Source organism: Solanum verrucosum, unplaced genomic scaffold (genome assembly GCF_900185275.1).
Source record: "Solanum verrucosum unplaced genomic scaffold, falcon-dt-bn FXZP01000125.1, whole genome shotgun sequence".
In the NCBI taxonomy this organism is placed as follows: Eukaryota; Viridiplantae; Streptophyta; class Magnoliopsida; order Solanales; family Solanaceae; genus Solanum; species Solanum verrucosum.
In genome coordinates, this window is record NW_026019923.1 from 3,771,186 (window position 1) to 3,790,234 (window position 19,049).

A 19,049-nucleotide genomic window follows, 5' to 3' on the forward strand; every position below is an offset into this window, starting at 1 on the left:
GTTCTCGTACTAGAGCTCAGCAAGAGACGTCTAGTAGCACGAGCACGAGTAATTCAATGGTGCAATTGATTGTTTTATCGAGATACAACAAAGATACTAAAGAAGATATGTGTTCTATATGTTTAGGTGAATTTTTGGAAGGCGATGAAGTTAGGGTATTATCTCAATGTATGCATATCTTTCATGTACCATGCATAAATGTGTGGTTACATTCTCATCGAAATTGCCCGCTTTGTCGTGCGGATACTACGTTATTGGCTCCTCCGCATCAACGTTTAATAGGTTTGTTGTCGGAGTCCCATAGACAAATTCATAATTTAGAGTCTGTGAATTCAGAATGAGCATGTATATACGCATGTTTACGTGCGTTTTGGTTTGTATACATCTTTGTATTTCCTATATGGGACTAATAGAAAAGATCCAAATGACCATTTATATGGTCCACAAACTCCAAGCCCAATACCTTTTATGAGATTACTCAGATTGATGGATCTTCTGAACGAATTGTAATTTGATAAATTATAGTAGTTAGTAATTATGTTATTAACCGTTTTTTTTTAAAATATCATGTTATGATTTTTGGATACTGTATTATCTAAGTTTATTATTTAAAAAAATGATAATTTTAGGTCAAATTTATGGATATGAATCATGCTTTGTGTTTTTTTTATTAAAAAAGTGAACTATATTTTCAAAAACTAAAGTCAAACACACGTTGAAACTTCAATCCAAACTTTACTCAAATATTATTTTGTAAAAAATATTTAAAAAATTATTAGCAAATGCTTAGTTAAATATAGGAAATTAAGTGAGTTAGTGGAGTACTTATAAAATTTTATGCACTAACATGTAAAAATATATTTATAAAACTGCAACAAAATCGCTTATAAGGTATATATATATATATATATAGTAACTTTATAAAAATAATAAAAAAGTAATTATCACATATTAAATTTCACTGATATTGTAAAGATTTTTGTATCATCAAGGCATATATAATTTAAAAAATTATTTCAACATTTCATCTCCATGTATAAACCAAAGCATCATCAAACACAATTGTTTTAAGAAATCATAATTAAAATAATGCCATAAAATCAGTAAGTATATCGAACTCCCAACCGAATTGTGATTTTTTTTTAACATTTCAGTGTCTCAATAATTGATAACTTATCCGTCTTAATTTACATGATACTTTTCAAACTCCGATAATTAAATAAATTTTCATATTCAAACTATGGTCAAAACTAAAAAGTTTTAATTCTTGAAATTCAAACGTTATCATATAAATTGAAACTTTGGAAGTAATCTTAAAAAATATTTGTCACGTCTTTATTTTATTTGTTTATCCTACTTCTTTTTTTAGTATGTTTTAAAAAGATATTTATTTTCTTTTCTAACCATTCTTTAGTTTTAACTTTCTAGACAATGGCGGATGCACATGCAAAGTTGTAGGTGTGCTGCACTCGTTAAATTCAGAAAAAAATCATATGTAAATATGTATATCAATCTTGAAAAACTAGCAGAAACTGAAATATAATTAATAGTGCAATCATGAGGAGTAAAGTAGTAGAGCCTTGTGTCTCTACTCGCTGGTATATTAAGCCGAAGGTACCACCCTGAAACCAAGGTTCAAACTCAGCTAAAGCCATATTCTGTTGTTTTTGTTTCAAGTTTAGATTGGTGCACTCAAAGTCTTCAAATTCCGATTCTTGACATATTTAAAAATTACAAGATGAATATTATTTTTTTGATACATCCCACATATTATTAATTTTAAAATCATAAAATTAAATCTATCTTTATTTATTCTTAACTTTCATGTCAAGTTAAAGTCAGATAAATACATTGAAACAATATTATATATATTTAAGAAAATGTTCATCTTATCTCAAGTATGATGTTTACTCTATTTTGTCGTTTATTTTTACCCTTTTAATAATCCTCATTAATATCTCAATAATTCCAAAAAAACAACAACTATTTTTAAAATATAATATTCTTATAATGCATTGTACACTTGTCTTAAATTCCCAAAATCAAACAAAATTATTATTTTTTTAAATGGCAACTATACTTAATAATACATAATCAATTAATATCTTTGCCCAATTCCTCTACCACTAAAATTTCAAAAACCTCTCCCTTCACCGGCGCCGGCGTATTCACCGGAGCTCCGACATGTCCCCTTTATTTGCAATTGTCTCTCTGATCATACTTATAATCATACCTACTATTGTATACGCTTTCATCTACGCTATGAAACACCCGGATAACGTTTTCCGGCGAAGCTCCGGCGAAAATTCCGGTGAGTCGACCACCGGAATTATTACACATCATACGGATATGTTATCGACTGTAAAGTATGAAAAAAAAACTTCGCCGGAGAAGGAGGAAGATTCCGGTAATGAGTGTCCGGTGTGTTTGACGGCGTTTGTTGACGGAGAAGAAGTTAGACAATTGATGACGTGTAAACATATTTTTCATTTTTCTTGTATTGATAAATGGCTTTGTTCTAAATCAAGTTGTCCTGTTTGCCGTGCTGCCGTTACCGTTAAACGGCCTAAACGGCAGGCGGTTAACTTCGATGATGATTTCCGGCACGGTTTGCCGGATGCTGCTGCGTTAGTTTGATTGTTGTAATGCATTTTTACATTTTGTTCGGATGTTCAACTGAATTTATTATTTTCGATTTCGATTCATGTATATATATATATGTGAAGAATTAGATTATTTACATATTTATTTTGAATTGAGTGTTATTTACATGTGCATACCTAAATTGAAGGACATAAATATATGTTAAAGACACATTTATATATTATGCCTTTTAAAAAAAATTATATTTGTATTTGGATTCAATTAACTTTAAAGTGAAATATTTTTTTTGATTTTCATAGCCTTAGAAGGAAGCACTCTCTCATGATTTTATATGAATTGTTAGAACTTGAGACTTCTTATTAAAGAAAATAAATATATATTCCTAGAAATTTAAATTGTTCAACCAAATAATATCAGAATAAAGTGAATTACTTTTAAGGAGAAAGTGCACTTATCACTTCAAACAAAAAAAAATTCATGTAATAAGCTATCACTAGTTCAATTTCCATTTATCGATATTATACAAGACAAATTTTAATTAATTAGATAAGTAAATTTTAAATACTAATTAAAGAAGGATAAGTAATTACTAACATACTTTGTTGCAATTTGAGTTAATGCATCAAATAACCAAATTTTATCAACTTAACAAATCGATTATTTAGCTATTAATCTTAGAATTCATGTCTAGTAAAAAAAAATTAAAAATTGTGAAATCGAAATAAATTAGTACTTGTATAATTGTCAAATTAATAAAGTGGGGTATTCAATTATAGTCCAAATAAATCAAAGAGAAATAATAATAATTAAAAAAAATAAAAGAGGTGAGGTCCATCACGGTGAAGTGACAATGTGCCAAATCCAAATTCATTTTGAAGTTTGCTTCTTTCCATAGTCCAACGAACTTCAAACTATTATTCCGTTCGTTTCATAATAAGTGATATTTTTAATTTGAATTTGAATGTATTTCGTAAGAAAATTATTGACTCCTAAAAAAGTAAATAAAATTTTAGTAAGTTATTATTAATCAATATCTTTAAAAAAGAAATAGCTCTTTAATCATTTTTATTATATAAAAATCTATTTATTAATGTAAGAATAATATTGGAAGAGAAAAAAAATATTCAATACCTTCTTAATTTTGTGAGAGATCACTTATATTGAATAAAAAACAAAAAAAATACTAAGAACACAATTTATTATGAAAGGGAAGGAGCAAACAAGATGCATTCAAAAGTAATATTTTTCACGTTTGAGTGATAAATTTATTTTGACAACATTTTTATAGGTAAACAAGTATTTTAAAAAATCACAAAAAATGACACTTCCCCGTTAAAAATAAAGATTATAAGTTCATAAGTAGAGGTGGGCATGGTATGATATGATACAGTACGATACAATATTTGATTGGGTGAATGACTCATACATGTGGTAAAAGTAAAAGTAGGGGTGGACATGGTATGGTATCGTATGGTACAATACTTGAAAGTTTTGATATCGTAATTTTGGTATTCGGGTTTTAAAATATTATATCATTATCATATCAATTTAATTCGGTGTATTGGAGTTTGGTTTTGGTATTCTACGGTATGGTAAATCGGTAACCATAGTTTGTTCAACTTCGACTGTTATATACTCGCATAATAGAGTATTACGACTTCAACAATTAAAAAAAGGTCTCAATTATATCATACTAACACATTACACATATGGAAATATATATTCAAAATAAAATAAAAACAACTATTTTGTTAATCAATTACATTTCAAATACATTTCAATCAAAACAGAGTATTCAAGTTTAAACCTCTAAACATTTAGTTTATACTAATAATAGGTTGCATATTTATTAGTATTTTAAGAATATATATATGTTATTTATGTAACTATATATTTCGATATGATATTCAATATTTCGGTATATTATTTCTAAATACCAAATATCGTATCAAATACAAAAAAAAATAATGTATACCGTATACCACACCAAATACCATAATATCAAAATCACAATATTAAGATCTTTGATATAATATGATAATTCGATATATACCATATCATATCTATTCAGGTAAAAATAATAAGTTAGGTATGAAGTTGTTTTAGAAAAGTCAATCGAGTTTGGTATGGAATCTCTAAGCTGCTAAACTATCAAGTTCATAAATACACAATTGTATATTTTAATTCATATCGTTTGATTATCTAATTTACTGCTTGTTTTTCACAAGCTCGTGTATTATTTCATTTGTCTCATATTAGTTGATTATTTTTATTTTGTATTGTACTTAAAAAATTATAAATAAAAGATAATTTTACTAATTTATCCATTTAAAAATTTCTTGAAAATTATATAAACAAATGTGATTCAAAAAAATTTAATTACAAAGGTAATAGATGAAAATTTTAATTAATGCTTTCTTGATTTAGTAAGGTGGAGAACAAATATGAGACCACTATTTTTTACTATAATGATCAACTAATATGAAACGAAGGAAGTATAATCTAATCATTTAACTCACACGTCCTTAAATTATGTGTACAATTTCAACAATATCATTTTATCCCTATTATTGATAGGATCACAACTATATTTACTCATTACATTTTTTAAAGGCATTAACTCAATGTTAATAAATTGAGTATAATAGAAAAAAATAAATTATCCTTTCTTGATTTATAAAAAATAACAAGTAAAATAGGACATCAAATTAGAAAATATTTGATAAGTAAACAGGGACGAAGGACGTAATATTTTTACATAGAAAAATTAGAAAACTTTAGTGAGAATTTGTTTTCCACCATCTGTTTTCGTAATAAGTTAGTTCAATGAGAAATTGGTAGAAAATTCACACTTTATACTTTCTCTGTCCAATAATAGTTATCCACTATTAACCAACACATGAATTAAGAAGCAGTAAATGATATTGATAATTTTAGCAAACCACCATTATTCTAAGTCATCTAAACATTGAAAAATGAATAGTATTAATAACAAGGATAAAATAGATACAAAATGATAAATTATTCATTGAATTTTAAAATTGAATAAGAATTGTTGAATATCTCAAAATAGTATACTAACAAATAAAGTTGGAACAATAGTTGTCCACTATACTATTTTAGATGTCTAATTATATTTGTCTACTTATGAAATCAAGTATTATTGGACAAAGAAAATATTAAAATGATAAATTTACTATACCAATTATTATTCTATATCAAGTCAAAATTTAACAAGTAAATCGGAACGAGATTTTTTTCCTTTACTAATAAAAACCTGGAAGATATTGGTGACAGACAACATGTCAATTTCTTCCCCTCTTGAGCAAAATCCCAGTCACTATCCAACCTCCATCTTTAGCCTGCATTTCCCCCTTCAAATTCTTCAAATCTAAGCTTAACACAAATCCTCAACAGTAACACAGAATCAAGAACCCAAAAATTAACTTTTTTTCATCCAAAGAATCAATGAAAAGAGCTCACATTAGATTCATTCATCAGAAAAAATGGTCAACACCCATTATTGTATTCACAATCTTTGCTGTTATACTCCTTCTTGCACTAATTTTAACCAACCCCACTTCCTCATTTAAGCCTAAATCATCAACCCCACATTCAAAATCAGTTCTTTTTGATGAAATCTTGCCTGAGTTGCCTCGATTAGCTTACTTGATTTCGGGTACTAAAAATGATGGAGTAAAGATGAAAAGGCTGCTTCAGGCAGTGTATCATCCGAGGAATTATTATCTGTTGCATCTTGATTTGGAGAGTTTGGATAGTGAGAGATTGGAGTTGGCTAAGTATGTTAAGTCGGAATTTGTGTTTAGGGATTTTGGGAATGTTAAGGTTGTGGGAAAATCAGATCTGGTTACTTATAAAGGGCCTACTATGTTGGCTTCTATGTTACATTCCATTGCTATTCTGTTGAAGCTGCCTAAGAGTTGGGATTGGTTTATTAATCTTAGTGCCTCTGATTATCCCCTTATGACTCAAGATGGTTAGTACTCTGATTCTTCCTGTTGTTTACTTTGAAAGGATGTAACTTGTTTGAAAAACTATATTTGGTGCAGCTTCTGCTTTTCGAGGACATGACCTTAGATAAGTGGTTATGAAGGTCGCGGATTAGGATAAAAGGTTATTAGGTAGTTGAACTTTGTCTAAGGTTAGTAGGTAGTTGAATGTTGTCTCATTTCCTAGGGCGATAGGATTGGTGGTAGTTTGGTGCATTGTACCTATTTCCTTGCTTATAGCAGTAGACAGTACTAGTAGCATTTTTCTTGTAGTTGCCTGTGTTATGACTTTTGTTACTCCTTGTTATTTACTATGCTTCAATTATCATATTAGTTGGTTATTGTCATTGCTCCTGTTTTGAATGCTATGTTATATTTTTCCTATTATTTGCTATGTCTGATTTATATATGTATTTTTCTTTTAGCTGCTCTAATGTTTGTTACTTAAGCCGAGTGTCTTCTAAAAAAGCCTCTCTACCTCCGAGGTAGGGGTAAGGTCTTGCGTACACTCTACGTCCGCAGACCCTGCTTATTGGTCTACACTGGGTTTGTTTTTGTTGTTGTTGGTTTGAAATGTGTATATTTGTACTAAGTCTGCACTAATTGTCACGAAGGAGCAGTTAATGGAGTGATACTTTGTTCCTACTGACTGAAAATATTGAATCTATCCTAATGATACTGATTTGATTCAAATGCTGTTCCTCAGAAGGGTGCGCGCACAAAATTTTAAATTGATTGGCTCACCCTACTTTGTTGTTTGGACTTGATAGGAAGTGTAGTTTCTATAAATGGTGGATGTTAGGAGTAAGGAGAAGTTAAGTGGCTGGAAAATAGATTGCTTAAGTTTGATTGAGTTCATACTCTATTCCCTTTGTTTTCTTTATAAGAATAATAATCGGAGGGTGTAATTTGTTTTGAAGTGCACCAACTGTTCTTGGCTAAAATTGTATATATTGGTGAAAGTGTTTGAAGTATGTACATTTATGCTAAGTCCTTATTGACATGACAGAGTAGTGGATGTAGTTATATCTGAGTTCGCCCTGATGATAATGAATTTTGATCCAAATACTGCTCCTCAGCAGGACTCTCAAAATTTTAATTTGATTGGCTCAGCCTAGTTATGTTATTTGGAGTTGATATGAAGTTGCTAGGCTATATTGGGTGAATGCAGGACTAAGGAGAAATTAAGTGGCTGGGAAATATCACGCTTAAGTTTGATTGAATTAAGACTCTATTTTTAGCTAGAAGTTGTTTTATGGTACATAGGAAAGGCGGGTAATATTATTAATTTAGTTAATTTCTTGAATGTTTGCACTTTTTAATTGGAAGGTTTTAAAGAATCTATATCACATGCTTATATAGTTTTCTTCAGTTGATTATACCTAATATGTTACAGTTAAGGAGAATCCTATTGTCACCACAGTGAAGTCATTGAAAGAAATTTAGTTTATTTGCTAATACAGGTGATTGTATTTTCTGCTAAAGCTTTGTAATCTTGAAGTTCTTGTCCAAGTATGGTGTATGTAAGGAACATTATACAGTCGACAAGATTAAATGAGTTCAGTAGTTATTATATGTGTATGTTCTCTGTAACCTTAGAAATACATTGTTTTTATCAAATAAACGCAAAAGCATCATGTGTTACTTCTACTTATATGGTTAAATGCTAGGTCTTATCATTTTCAATGAATTTAAATCTGTTCTATTTCGCCTCGAGTATTTAGTAAAGAAAACAAAAGACCACTAGCATTCTATCAGTTTTTCATCTGGTCATTCTATTTCTTTCCCAGGTTTATTATTGCTATCATTTTCCAGCTTCTTTGTTAGTCTTAGCCAAAGATGATCACTGCTTATTGTTTTCTTTTGATATGGTCAATTTTTTTAGCAATTTCCAGCTTCCAGTTATCGACATTTGTTACAATTATCTGTATGCATCTAATCTCTTTTCTTTTTCTTTCAGATATACTCCACATTTTCTCATACTTGCCTAGGGATCTGAATTTTCTTGAGCACTCAAGTAATATTGGTTATAAAGAGTGAGCATACTATCACTTGACTCTGATTTCATAGGATCTCTCTTTCTGAGACAAACAGATCTTGTCTTTGATGACTGCTGTTGAGTAACTTTCCGTTACCTATTCTGTTTTCTAGGTTTTCAAGGGTGAGACCTATTATAATAGACCCTGGTTTATATCATCTGAAGAAATCTGGCGTGTTCTGGGCTAAGGAGAAAAGATCTGTGCCTGCTTCTTTCAAGGTGTTTATGGGTACTGCTCGAGATTTGCTTCCTTTTCTGGATACACGCATATTATATGCATGCATAAGTGTGTTCTACATTGTAGTGATTCATTTTATTTTTTTACTCCACCGATAGATAATTGATTTGTTTTTGGGAAGGAAACTGGGAATAAAATAGAGATCAGTAATCATTTATTCATAAGTTCTCTTAAGGTAGATAGCAGAATAAAAGTGTCCTAGCGAGAAGTTTCTAATGAAAGATTGCAAGGGCAAATGAGAAAAACGCAGAGCTCTTAGGGCATGCTGCACGCAGAATAACATGCTTCCTACTGGTATTTAGTGTTAAATTAACAGATGTTGGACAATGATTACTTTGACGTAACTTGGATAACAAACTTCTTCACCTTTTTACGGCAGTGAGGAGGGGGGGAAGAAGGGATGTAGCAGCCTGAGTAGGGGGTCGTGGGACTAGAGTTCCATCATCTTATTTGAGTAGCCTTTTTAATTAGCCATTTTTCATCTTCTGTTGTGATCCCATTACTTGTTACCTTCTAATGCAAAACCCATGTAGATGTCAGGATACACAAATTTGGACTCGGAGAGTATATAGCTTTCAAGATGATTTTCCAACAGTTTTCTCATAAATGCTGTATATAATCAAACTAGGAGTGAGTTTGCTGGATCAGGAATCTGCTTTCCTCTTGATGATTTTGTATCAAATTGAGATTCTTGATGCCTTCCAGATTCTGAGCAAAATAATGTGGCAAAAAAAAAGTTGTGTAACATAGATGAGTTACGGCCGTTCTTTTGATGATTAATTGACACTTGTTTATGCTTTCCAACAATATATATATATATATATATATTAAGGAGCATATTCTAAGGTAGAATATGTGTTGAGTCCCACATCGGTGGGATGAGGAGAAATTGGTCTCTTGACAGGGTCTTGAGCAATCCTCACCTCTTGAACTAGCTTTCGGGCTTGAGTTAGGTCTAAGGTCCATAGCATGGTACTCGAGCCAGACCCCAAGATGTCCAGTACTAGGTGTGAGGAGGTGTTGAGTCCCACGTCGGTGGGATGAGGAGAAATTGGTCTTTTTATATTGTCTTGGGAAATCCTCACCTCTTGAGCTTGCTTTTGGGTGTGCTAAGAGATACTACTACTACTCAAATAGTCGTATAGCTCAATGCTAAAACTGTTAGCTCCTTTTTTCGTAAAAAAATGTTTCCCTAATAGTCATTTGCTGTTTTGTTTTCACTTCCAGGGTCTGAATGGGTGATGCTCTCAAGGCCATTCCTTGAGTTTTGTATTTGGGGTTGGGACAATCTACCGCGCACTCTTCTGATGTACTACACAAATTTCTTGTATTCTCTCGAGGGCTACTTCCACACCATTGTCTGCAATCACAAAGACTACCAGAACACGACAGTGAACCACGACTTACATTACATCAAATGGGACAATCCCCCAAGGCAGTATCCTATCAATTTAACACTCAAGCACTTTGAGGACATGATCCAGAGCGGTGTCCCCTTTGCTCGTACTTTTGCTACTGATGATCCAGTTCTTGATAAAATTGACAAGGAAATCTTAAGAAGGTCTCATGGCGTGTTTTCGCCAGGGGCTTGGTGTGTGGGAACTTCTTCTTTAGGTAAAGATCCTTGTATAGTTTATGGCAGTATAGATGCTGTCAAACCATCCGCAGGCTCAAGAAACCTAGAGAAACTTGTACTTAAGCTCCTTGATACTGAAAATTTCAGGTCAAGACAATGTAAATAAATTATACACACTTTTTTATTCCTATTGAAAATATTTCTTCTCTTTTTCATATTCTTTTTGCCTCTTTGCTTTGTATAATTATTTGGCATGATGAGAGTCCTTTTGTTTGTTATTTAGTTATATAACAACATATATACCTAATGTGTTCCATGAGTGGTTTGCGAAGGGCGGTGTATACGCAGATATTATCCCTATCTTGTAAAAGCTAAGAGATTGTTTTCAATAGACTGTTCAAGAGGTCCACCAAATGTTCGTATCAATAGGCTCACAATTACTCCATCTGCCACAACTCACAAGTTAAAAAATCTTAAAATTTATGTTACAATAACAACTTATTCAATGTAATCTCATAAATAGGGTTTGAAGAGGGTGATTGTATGCAACGTCACTGTTTGCGACCGACCTTCAGCTTATGTTTAGCATATCAAATTCATATAGAAAAAAAAACATATAAATAATAAATAAGTCACATCGAAATTAATAAAGAAAACACAGTAGCAATAACAACTAATATGATAATCGAAACAAAAGAAACAACATATTACAATAAATAAAAAAATAAGATAGTAAGAGAGTCATATTAATTATACTCCCTCCGTCCACAATTGTTTGACAGATATACTAAAAATAGATGTCCAAGATTAATTGTCAATTTAAACAATCAAGAAATAATTAGTCACTTTTTTCCAATTTTGCCCTTAATGATAGTGTAGTTCAATTGAAAAGTTATGTGAACTTTTGGTATTCTTGGTATTGTAGGGTTATATTAGTCAAATTACACCTTGTATTAAATTTTTCTTGAGGGATGTGCATGACCTTACCCTGACAAACAATTGTGGACGGAGGGAGTAGTAATTAGTAAGTGATAAGAAAAACTAGACAACACTAAAATAGCTGCTAACGTGTATATATATTCCGTAGAGTATATGTGAATCTCCTCTTCACATATTCAAACCATCTCAATATCAAACCGATCAACCGAGGGTCAAAACCGTAAAAGGCAGTAGAGAATGAAATAGCGGGAACACAAGCCTTTGACTTTAAGGTCGTGTTTAGTCAAACTGTCTGCTTTTTTTTTTCTGGTACTAATAATAATTGTCTTTTTTCGACCATTTTAGTGTTGTTACTGATTCTTGTCTTCAAGGACACTCAACTTTCAGGTTCTTCACTTTTTCTCCATTTTTATTTTTTTGGATAAATTATTCTAGGGTTTTTTTTGTTGTTTGAGATTGAAATTCAATTGTGAAATTTGGTACTTTTATATCTCAATTGCTTTGTTTTGTAAATTTTGTTAACAAAAAAGGGGAACTTTACTAAATTCAATTGCTTGTTGTTTAATTTGTAATTTCTGATTCTGTTACACAAATCGAGGTTGCATTTTGGATTTGTGAGTAGTAATGTAGAATTTTATGATGTAGTAACTGTTTCATAAGTTTTTCCAATCCTACTGTTTGATTAAATGGTAAAAAAACACACTTTTTTGCGAGTTTCACATCTAACTATCAGTTGTTTCCCTTTTTTTTTTTTTTTCTACTTGAACTATCACCGTAAAATACACCTTAAAACTATTTAGGCAAACTACTAGTTGTTCGTTTTTTTTACCTGAACTATCACCGTCTAGTCAACTAGGTGTGTTTTAATACGTAGATGTGTATAGTTCTGGTAGAAAAAGGGAAAAACTGATAGTTGGGGTGTGAAACTCATGGAAAAAATATGATAGTTCAGGTGTGTTTTTTACCATTGTCTTTTTTTTTTTAATTAAGCTTAAACGTTTACGAGTTGAAAGTCTCGTATACGGTTCTTAGAGGGGGGAGTTTTATGATTGGTATGAAGAACGTCTCGAGATTCAAGCAATTGCGGATGATATAAGTAGTAAATACATGTTCCTCCCCATGTCAATAGTTAAGCTTACTTGTTCTTTTAGTACAAGTAGCTACTGAGTTTGCTATGAATCTTTACTGTTGTCCAACCGTTATTGAGGCTTTTGTTTCGTATCTTCTTGCTTACAATTGCAAAGAATTGTACTACTGAGTTGTTCTGGTTGACCTATGAAAGCATCAGTCAATCAAACTGTACTGCATCAATCCCAAACAAGTTGGGATCAATTATATTTATCCTTTGTATCCTTGTAAAGGAGTATGTGAATTAAATTGGTGTACTAACTCGTGGACGCCATATTTTTTTTTCCTTTTTTTTGCCACAAGGAAATTTGCTTGTATGATGGATGGCAAAATCTCTGCAAGCACTATTCAAGGATTCAATCGGAGATGTTCCGAGGGCAAAAGTTCATTCCGAGCTACAACAGATTATGATAACAAAACTTTGCATGTTAACCAGCATGCTCAGACTAGGTGATTTAATTAACTGATGCTTTTCTTTCTCTTTTATTTTTCTATATGGTTATGAAGACCTATAAAAGGTTCTAATTCCTATATATTTTTCTGAAATTTTGTAAAGTGACACGGCAAAGCTGAAGAAAGGCTCAAAAATTGTCGGAGGAGGTCTAAGACAATACAGTATAATGGGTCGGTGATAATCTAAGGAATGCTTAATGTTCTATACATTATGGCCTTTTTTGGGTAATTCCTTTCGTTCTGGATAACGATTTCGATTTTTTCATTTTTAACTTGTCAATTTGCAGTTTGTAAGAAGGTGGAAGATAAGGGACGAATCACATACAGTGAGGTAAGTTTGACCCTTATTCTGCTAGACTAAATGACCTATACACTCGAAAAAGAGTCTCGCGAAGGTAGACCTAGTAGATATCTATCCTATACATCATAAGTACTCACACCTTCTCGGTCTTCACAACATTTCTATCTTCACTTAGTTTACTAAGAATTACCTCCTAGTATCTCTATTCTGCTGCATATTTGCTATAGCCTTTAAAGGATAAAATGACTGCTTGGATTATTGAACTTCAATTTATTGCTCGTTCAATGAAATGTTGCAATATTGAACATTATTCGTCATGCTTAAGAGAAAGCCCATATGAAAGATTACTTTTTTGGTAGAGAAATGGTGGTATTGAATCTTAAACTAGAAGAAAAACACTGTATCGCCATAGATATTTTAGGCGCTTACACAATTCATCCTTGCTAATGTGAAAACTTTCCTTTCTCCTCTTGCTTAAATATTTCTTGACTGATGATTGGCAAAGCTTATAGTTTATTCTGCATTGACATGCAGTTGAAAGTAAATTAGTGACACCGGTCTTGATTCTTGTTCTTCTTTCTTGATTTTCCTAGTATATGCATATGACATATAGATTATAATTCTTGTTATATAGGTTGCAGACGAAATCATAGCCGAGTTAATGACAATGGAAAACAGTTCCTCTGTTCCCCTTAATGAGGTTAAGTACAGATCTCAAGACGTCTATTCTTTCTTTCTCCGTCAACTATGATTTGAATAGAATGCTTTATAACCTTTCCAGTCAGATGAGAAGAATATACGTAGACGAGTATATGATTCGCTCAATGTCCTTATGGCCCTCGACGTTATCGAAAGAGATAGAAAGGAGATCCGCTGGAAGGGCCTTCCTAATTCAGATGCAAGGGACATGGATGAAACTAAGGTTAGCAGGTAGCTTAAGATTTAAAAATTTATCGTCATTTCTCACTATCTTTTGTATGTATGCATAAGGCTTAGCTTAAGATTTAAAGTTTTATGATCGTATGCTGATGGAAATCTTGGACTGTTTGAAAGCGGTTGCTTTAGTTGCTAAGGGTGAAACAGTAATTGTGTCAGATGCCTAAACTGCATTGATGAGCACAATGGCAGTTTAAAAGTATATATATAACTGATCCTAGATGTATAAGAATGCTTAATTCCTTGGCCTCATTGAGAAGCGGGCCTGCATTACAACTGATTCCCACATTTCTGTATAGACTCGCCGTGTCTTTAGATGATATTATATAACAATTCTGTACTTTTCCAGAAGGGGCATGCAGAGTTACTGGCGAAGATTGGGAAGAAAGCTGCATATCTGAAAGACTTGGAAGAGCAAGTATGTTCGTCTACTCCTTTTGTACTAATGTCATAATTTCTTCAAATCAACATTGAAGAAGCACTTCATACACCTAACTGAGTTGTTGCAATGATCTTTAACTTTCTGCAAATATTGGGAAAGCTTGCAAGTTTGCAAAATCTTAAGCTGCGGAATGAACAGTCGTGTAAATCTACAAATGGCCCTTCACAAGGATTCTCTTTGCCATTTATACTTGTTCAGGTATATAAGGCTTTAGTTTTTCCTCCGAAATTACTGCATCTACTTATTTACATGGTAGACTCTTTGATTATGCGATGATTAAAGTTAATGGTACTTAATTATATCTTTCACCCTCTAATTTACTACTTGTGTTATTCATATTGTACGAGTCCATTTTTTTTTGTCAAGTGGTGTAGGTTTATAATCAATTTTGACTCGTATCTTTTCATTTACTCGTTTGTATTAGTAGTGTTGTACGTTAATTCCCTTTAAGCCTTTGACAAACATTTTAGACTTGCAAGCAATTTTATAATGTTATTGATTTTTGTTTTTCATACTGTTCATGAGAATGATTTTGTTCCCTATCTTTCCAGTGATGTGTTATTATTTCCAGCTCTTTGGCTGAGCCACAAAGTTCACATAGAAATATGAAATAAATAATATTCTTATTAACTTCCAAAACACCTTCACAAGGTACGGGGACAAGGCTACACATACATCACCCTTCCCAGACCCCACTCGTGGGATTATACCCAACTGGGTATGTTGTTGTTGTTGTTGTATTTACTTCCCAAATAGTTTTGCGTAAAATGCATGTTGGTGTGGAATTTGCTACAAGCATGTAGAGTTATCACAGAAAGCATGAGTTAGAGTCCTGATTGGTGAGTGTTCGGAGTTGGAACCACCATTCGAACTTAAGATTTCCAAGACTGGAAGCACCCTACTTGTTTGACACATCACTTGCAGTTCACTCAGCTAGTTGTTTACTCCCTTCGTCCTAATTTATGTGTCACTGTTTGACTAAGCACGAAGTTTGAAAAAGAAGGGAAGACTTCTGAATTTTGAAATTTGTGGTCTAAATCAGTCCTTTAGGCATTGTGTGGCTATAAATCATTCCGGGGTAAACAAGGAATTAAGGTTAAGTTATATCTAATTATAGAAAAGTAATATTCTTTTCGGGACAAACTAAAAAGGAATGCGACTATGTTCATGGACTTTGGTATGGGCATGGGGGGTATGTATCGACGATCAGGTACAGGGCTTGTAAGTATCGTTATGGACATTTCCAGTGTGTAGCAAGCTGTTTTAGTATAACTTTTAAGGTTCTGTCCAAAATATTCACACCCACCTCATACTAATTTAACAAGGTTACCTCAAGACAAATGGATACTCCACGTTCACCATAATTATTGGAAATATATGCAACTTTCTGTTAACTACTCTTGAACTTCTGAGATGTTTATGACTACATGCCTATAATTTGCAGAGTTTCCCTTTAACTTACCAAAGAATTTTGATACGGATAGTAACCTTTCTGACTTTTTTCTTATTTGCCAAAATACTGATATAGACTGCTCCCCATGCTACGGTTGAAGTTGAGATCTCGGAGGATATGCAGTTGGTTCACTTTGACTTCAACAGGTACGTGAACATCTGCAAAGGCCAACTGATATTATATCATTTGGCATGTGATTAAAATTTTGTATACAGTAAGAATTTGTTGTCATCCTCATAGGGCCGATAATAGATTCTCCCCACAAAAGAAAGCATCTCTTTATCATGCAACCTGATTTTTGCATTGTTGTGCTAATTGGGTTAGAGTTGCAGAAAGGCGATTGATAGCAGAAGATTAAGATACTTCGTAGGTTGCGTAGGGTAGATCTCGTGGGAGGGGTGGTAGATAGTAGTGAATCTTCACCTTCAATTTTAGTTTGAACTTTTCAATAGTAAAAAAAAAGGGCAGCCTGGTGCATAAAGCATCATGCTTAAGCAAGGTCTAGGGAAGGGTCGTACCCCAATGGATGTGATGTAGACAACCTACTCTAGTGCAAGCATTAGTGACTACTTCCACGACCCAAACCCATGACCTATAGGTCACACGGAAACAGCTTTTTCCCGTTGCTCCAAGGCTTCCCAGCAGATTTTAACTTTTCAATATTTAGTCGATCCCTGCTGGTTGTGGAGGTCTATATTGGAACCTCAAAATCTTATGTCACATGGAAACCTATTGAAGATCATGTCCATGATCTTTGACGTTAAGTATAAATAGCAAGTTGGAATTTCAAAAACCTACCGAAGGAGGAGTTCAAATCTGGAGAAAGATGATAATGAGAGGAGAAAGGGGATGAATCACATATGTTTCTCGGACTCTTCAAAAGTGTCAACGAGTGCGTCTCGGAATCTCCAAAAGTATTGTATTTTTGGAGAATCTGACACGGATGCTGCATCAAAAGTGAAGAGTTTGAGTAACTTAGTGAATCATTACAGCTTGACTATTTATGCAAAAAACCATGTATCCTCTTCCGTCCCAATTTAGGTAATCCCATTTGGTTTGAATTCGATTAACAATGTAAGAGTTATATTTTATGATTTTAAATGAAAGTGTATCTAAAAATGAAGGTAATGTTGACTTCTTTTTGAAGAATTTAAACATTGTTTAGGAACTATTAGAACCATGAAATGTATGGAGAAGTGTTAATAGAGAGAATTACGGGACAATCCAAGACGAAAATAGTACCATTACATTCTTTTTCCTCAAGTCAAATCTTAGTTTCCCGACCATAAGTAGTTAGGATTTGCATATCGTTATCATCATCATCATCATCATCGTGAAGAATAAAAATATTTCTGTTCAATATTTCTGCATTATCTGTTGTAGAAATGCAGATTCAATTTATTAGCGTTTTCTTTTTCGAGTTCTTTCTAAACATGACTTCTCTTGTTGATACTTTGGCAGCGTCCCTTTCTCTTTGCACGATGATGCTTATGTCCTAAAACTGATGCGCAACTATGAGCTCTTAGAGAGTGAAAGTGTATCTCGAACATCCTATACACACTCATCGTGTCATCGTGTAGCTAGTCCTGATGTCGCTTCAGGAGGCAGCTGATCATTTTACTGGAACTCTGGAACTGACATATCTCGAATGATACTTTGTCAATCGACGTAGAGACTCCAGAACTCGTCACGGAGTATTTGTACCTAACAGGATACATAGTCATACATGGCATTTACACAACTTATGTAGAAGTTAAAGAGCTGGTATTCATCTTTGTTGTATTTTGCAAACATCTAAATAGGCTGACACCATGCCTTTGTTAGTTTTCTGGAAAATGGTGGTATAAGATTTTGGTGAATAGAAATGTTCTTATTGTATCATATGTTTTCTTTTGGGTACATCGAATGCTATTTAAATTTGTCAGTAAATTTTATTTAGACATTTGGATTATGGCTTGTTCCAATTGAGTAGCCTAAATACACTATAAGTGTTCTTATTAAACACTTTCAGCTCTTATCACTGGTCTTTAACGGCGATTAATTAACGACAATAGCTTAATTATCACTAAATATGTACTTTTTAAGGCAATTAACACTCTTGTACATGTCTCTAAATCCTATAGCGACATTAGATCCAATGATAATTAACTAATATCGGTAAAAGTTTTAGTTCTCTTTATTAAAATACATATTTATTGTTACTAAAAACTGTTCTCTCAAGAAAATAAAAAAGTAAATACAAAATTCATAAGACAAGAACTGAATTTCTTTTTCTTTTTCTTTTTTTTTTCTTAAAAGAAGTTTCTGAATTAATAGTGTTTTTTGTTTACCACACTGCTAAGTTGCTTAGCCCAAGAGACCTTTGAAAATTATAAAATGTGTTGTAACACTTAACTTATCACACTGTCTGATTCTTTTTCACCTTTTTAGAATGTGAAAGTGGGCTCCTTCTCTCTATTATATTCATTTTTTATTATCTAATATTGGTAGGTAAAGCCTATAATTTTAATTATTTATTAATTAAAAATACTGCCATGCACAGCAGTAAGAGGGGGGGGGGGGAGGGGTAGGGGTGGGGGTGGGCGTAGAGGAAAGCACATTTGAGAATGTTTCCCTATAATAAGGACCTTTTCTTTAATTAATTAATTCTTAATTTGGCTTTATTACTTTTATTAGTATTATTTTATATATCTTAAAAACTTACACTATGTTACTCATCTTATATGTAATATAGTCTATGCATGTAAATGATTGAATTGTACATTTATTGTCATCTTAGGTTACTGGTTCGAGCAGTACGCTCCTCGGTTTTATTTAGTGGCAGAGCTCATGTTATGAACGAAGATTAATGAATTACGTTTGTTAAAAAATTATACAGTATATATTATATTGTTGAATTTCTCGATAGAATTTTGTTAGAATGCTGACTTT

At 32.5% G+C, this 19,049-nt stretch overlaps 3 protein-coding genes across 3 annotated transcripts; all 3 read left to right on the plus strand.

The window, feature by feature from the left end:
* The first annotated feature begins 2,092 nt into the window (after positions 1 to 2,092).
* Positions 2,093 to 2,667, plus strand: LOC125825928 (RING-H2 finger protein ATL33). The gene has a single exon (XM_049505218.1). The coding sequence runs from the start codon at positions 2,185 to 2,187 to the stop codon at positions 2,635 to 2,637; it is 453 nt and encodes a 150-aa protein (XP_049361175.1). The 5' UTR covers positions 2,093 to 2,184; the 3' UTR covers positions 2,638 to 2,667.
* Positions 2,668 to 5,893: 3,226 nt separating this feature from the next.
* Positions 5,894 to 10,681, plus strand: LOC125825810 (beta-glucuronosyltransferase GlcAT14C). Its single transcript, XM_049505108.1, has 4 exons — positions 5,894 to 6,601; positions 8,575 to 8,650; positions 8,766 to 8,881; positions 10,118 to 10,681. The coding sequence occupies exons 1-4, from the start codon at positions 6,073 to 6,075 to the stop codon at positions 10,630 to 10,632; spliced, it is 1,236 nt and encodes a 411-aa protein (XP_049361065.1). The 5' UTR covers positions 5,894 to 6,072; the 3' UTR covers positions 10,633 to 10,681.
* Positions 10,682 to 13,067: 2,386 nt separating this feature from the next.
* LOC125827017 (transcription factor-like protein DPA) lies at positions 13,068 to 17,730 on the plus strand. The gene is made up of 8 exons (XM_049506378.1): positions 13,068 to 13,157; positions 13,274 to 13,317; positions 13,922 to 13,987; positions 14,069 to 14,209; positions 14,573 to 14,641; positions 14,765 to 14,863; positions 16,194 to 16,264; positions 17,580 to 17,730. The coding sequence occupies exons 1-8, from the start codon at positions 13,154 to 13,156 to the stop codon at positions 17,728 to 17,730; spliced, it is 645 nt and encodes a 214-aa protein (XP_049362335.1). The 5' UTR covers positions 13,068 to 13,153.
* Positions 17,731 to 19,049: the final 1,319 nt, after the last annotated feature.

Bases quoted from the DNA above. Each gene is read 5' to 3' on its own strand.
- LOC125825928 (XM_049505218.1), top strand. From the start codon at position 2,185: ATGTCCCCTTTATTTGCAATTGTCTCTCTGATCATACTTATAATCATA.
- LOC125825810 (XM_049505108.1), top strand. From the start codon at position 6,073: ATGAAAAGAGCTCACATTAGATTCATTCATCAGAAAAAATGGTCAACA. The intron at 6,602-8,574 runs GTTAGTACTCTG...TTTTTCTTTCAG, and splicing joins TCCCCTTATGACTCAAGATG to ATATACTCCACATTTTCTCA. The intron at 8,882-10,117 runs GTACTGCTCGAG...TTTCACTTCCAG, and splicing joins TTCTTTCAAGGTGTTTATGG to GGTCTGAATGGGTGATGCTC.
- LOC125827017 (XM_049506378.1), top strand. The intron at 13,988-14,068 runs GTTAAGTACAGA...TAACCTTTCCAG, and splicing joins CCTCTGTTCCCCTTAATGAG to TCAGATGAGAAGAATATACG. The intron at 14,864-16,193 runs GTATATAAGGCT...ATACTGATATAG, and splicing joins TGCCATTTATACTTGTTCAG to ACTGCTCCCCATGCTACGGT.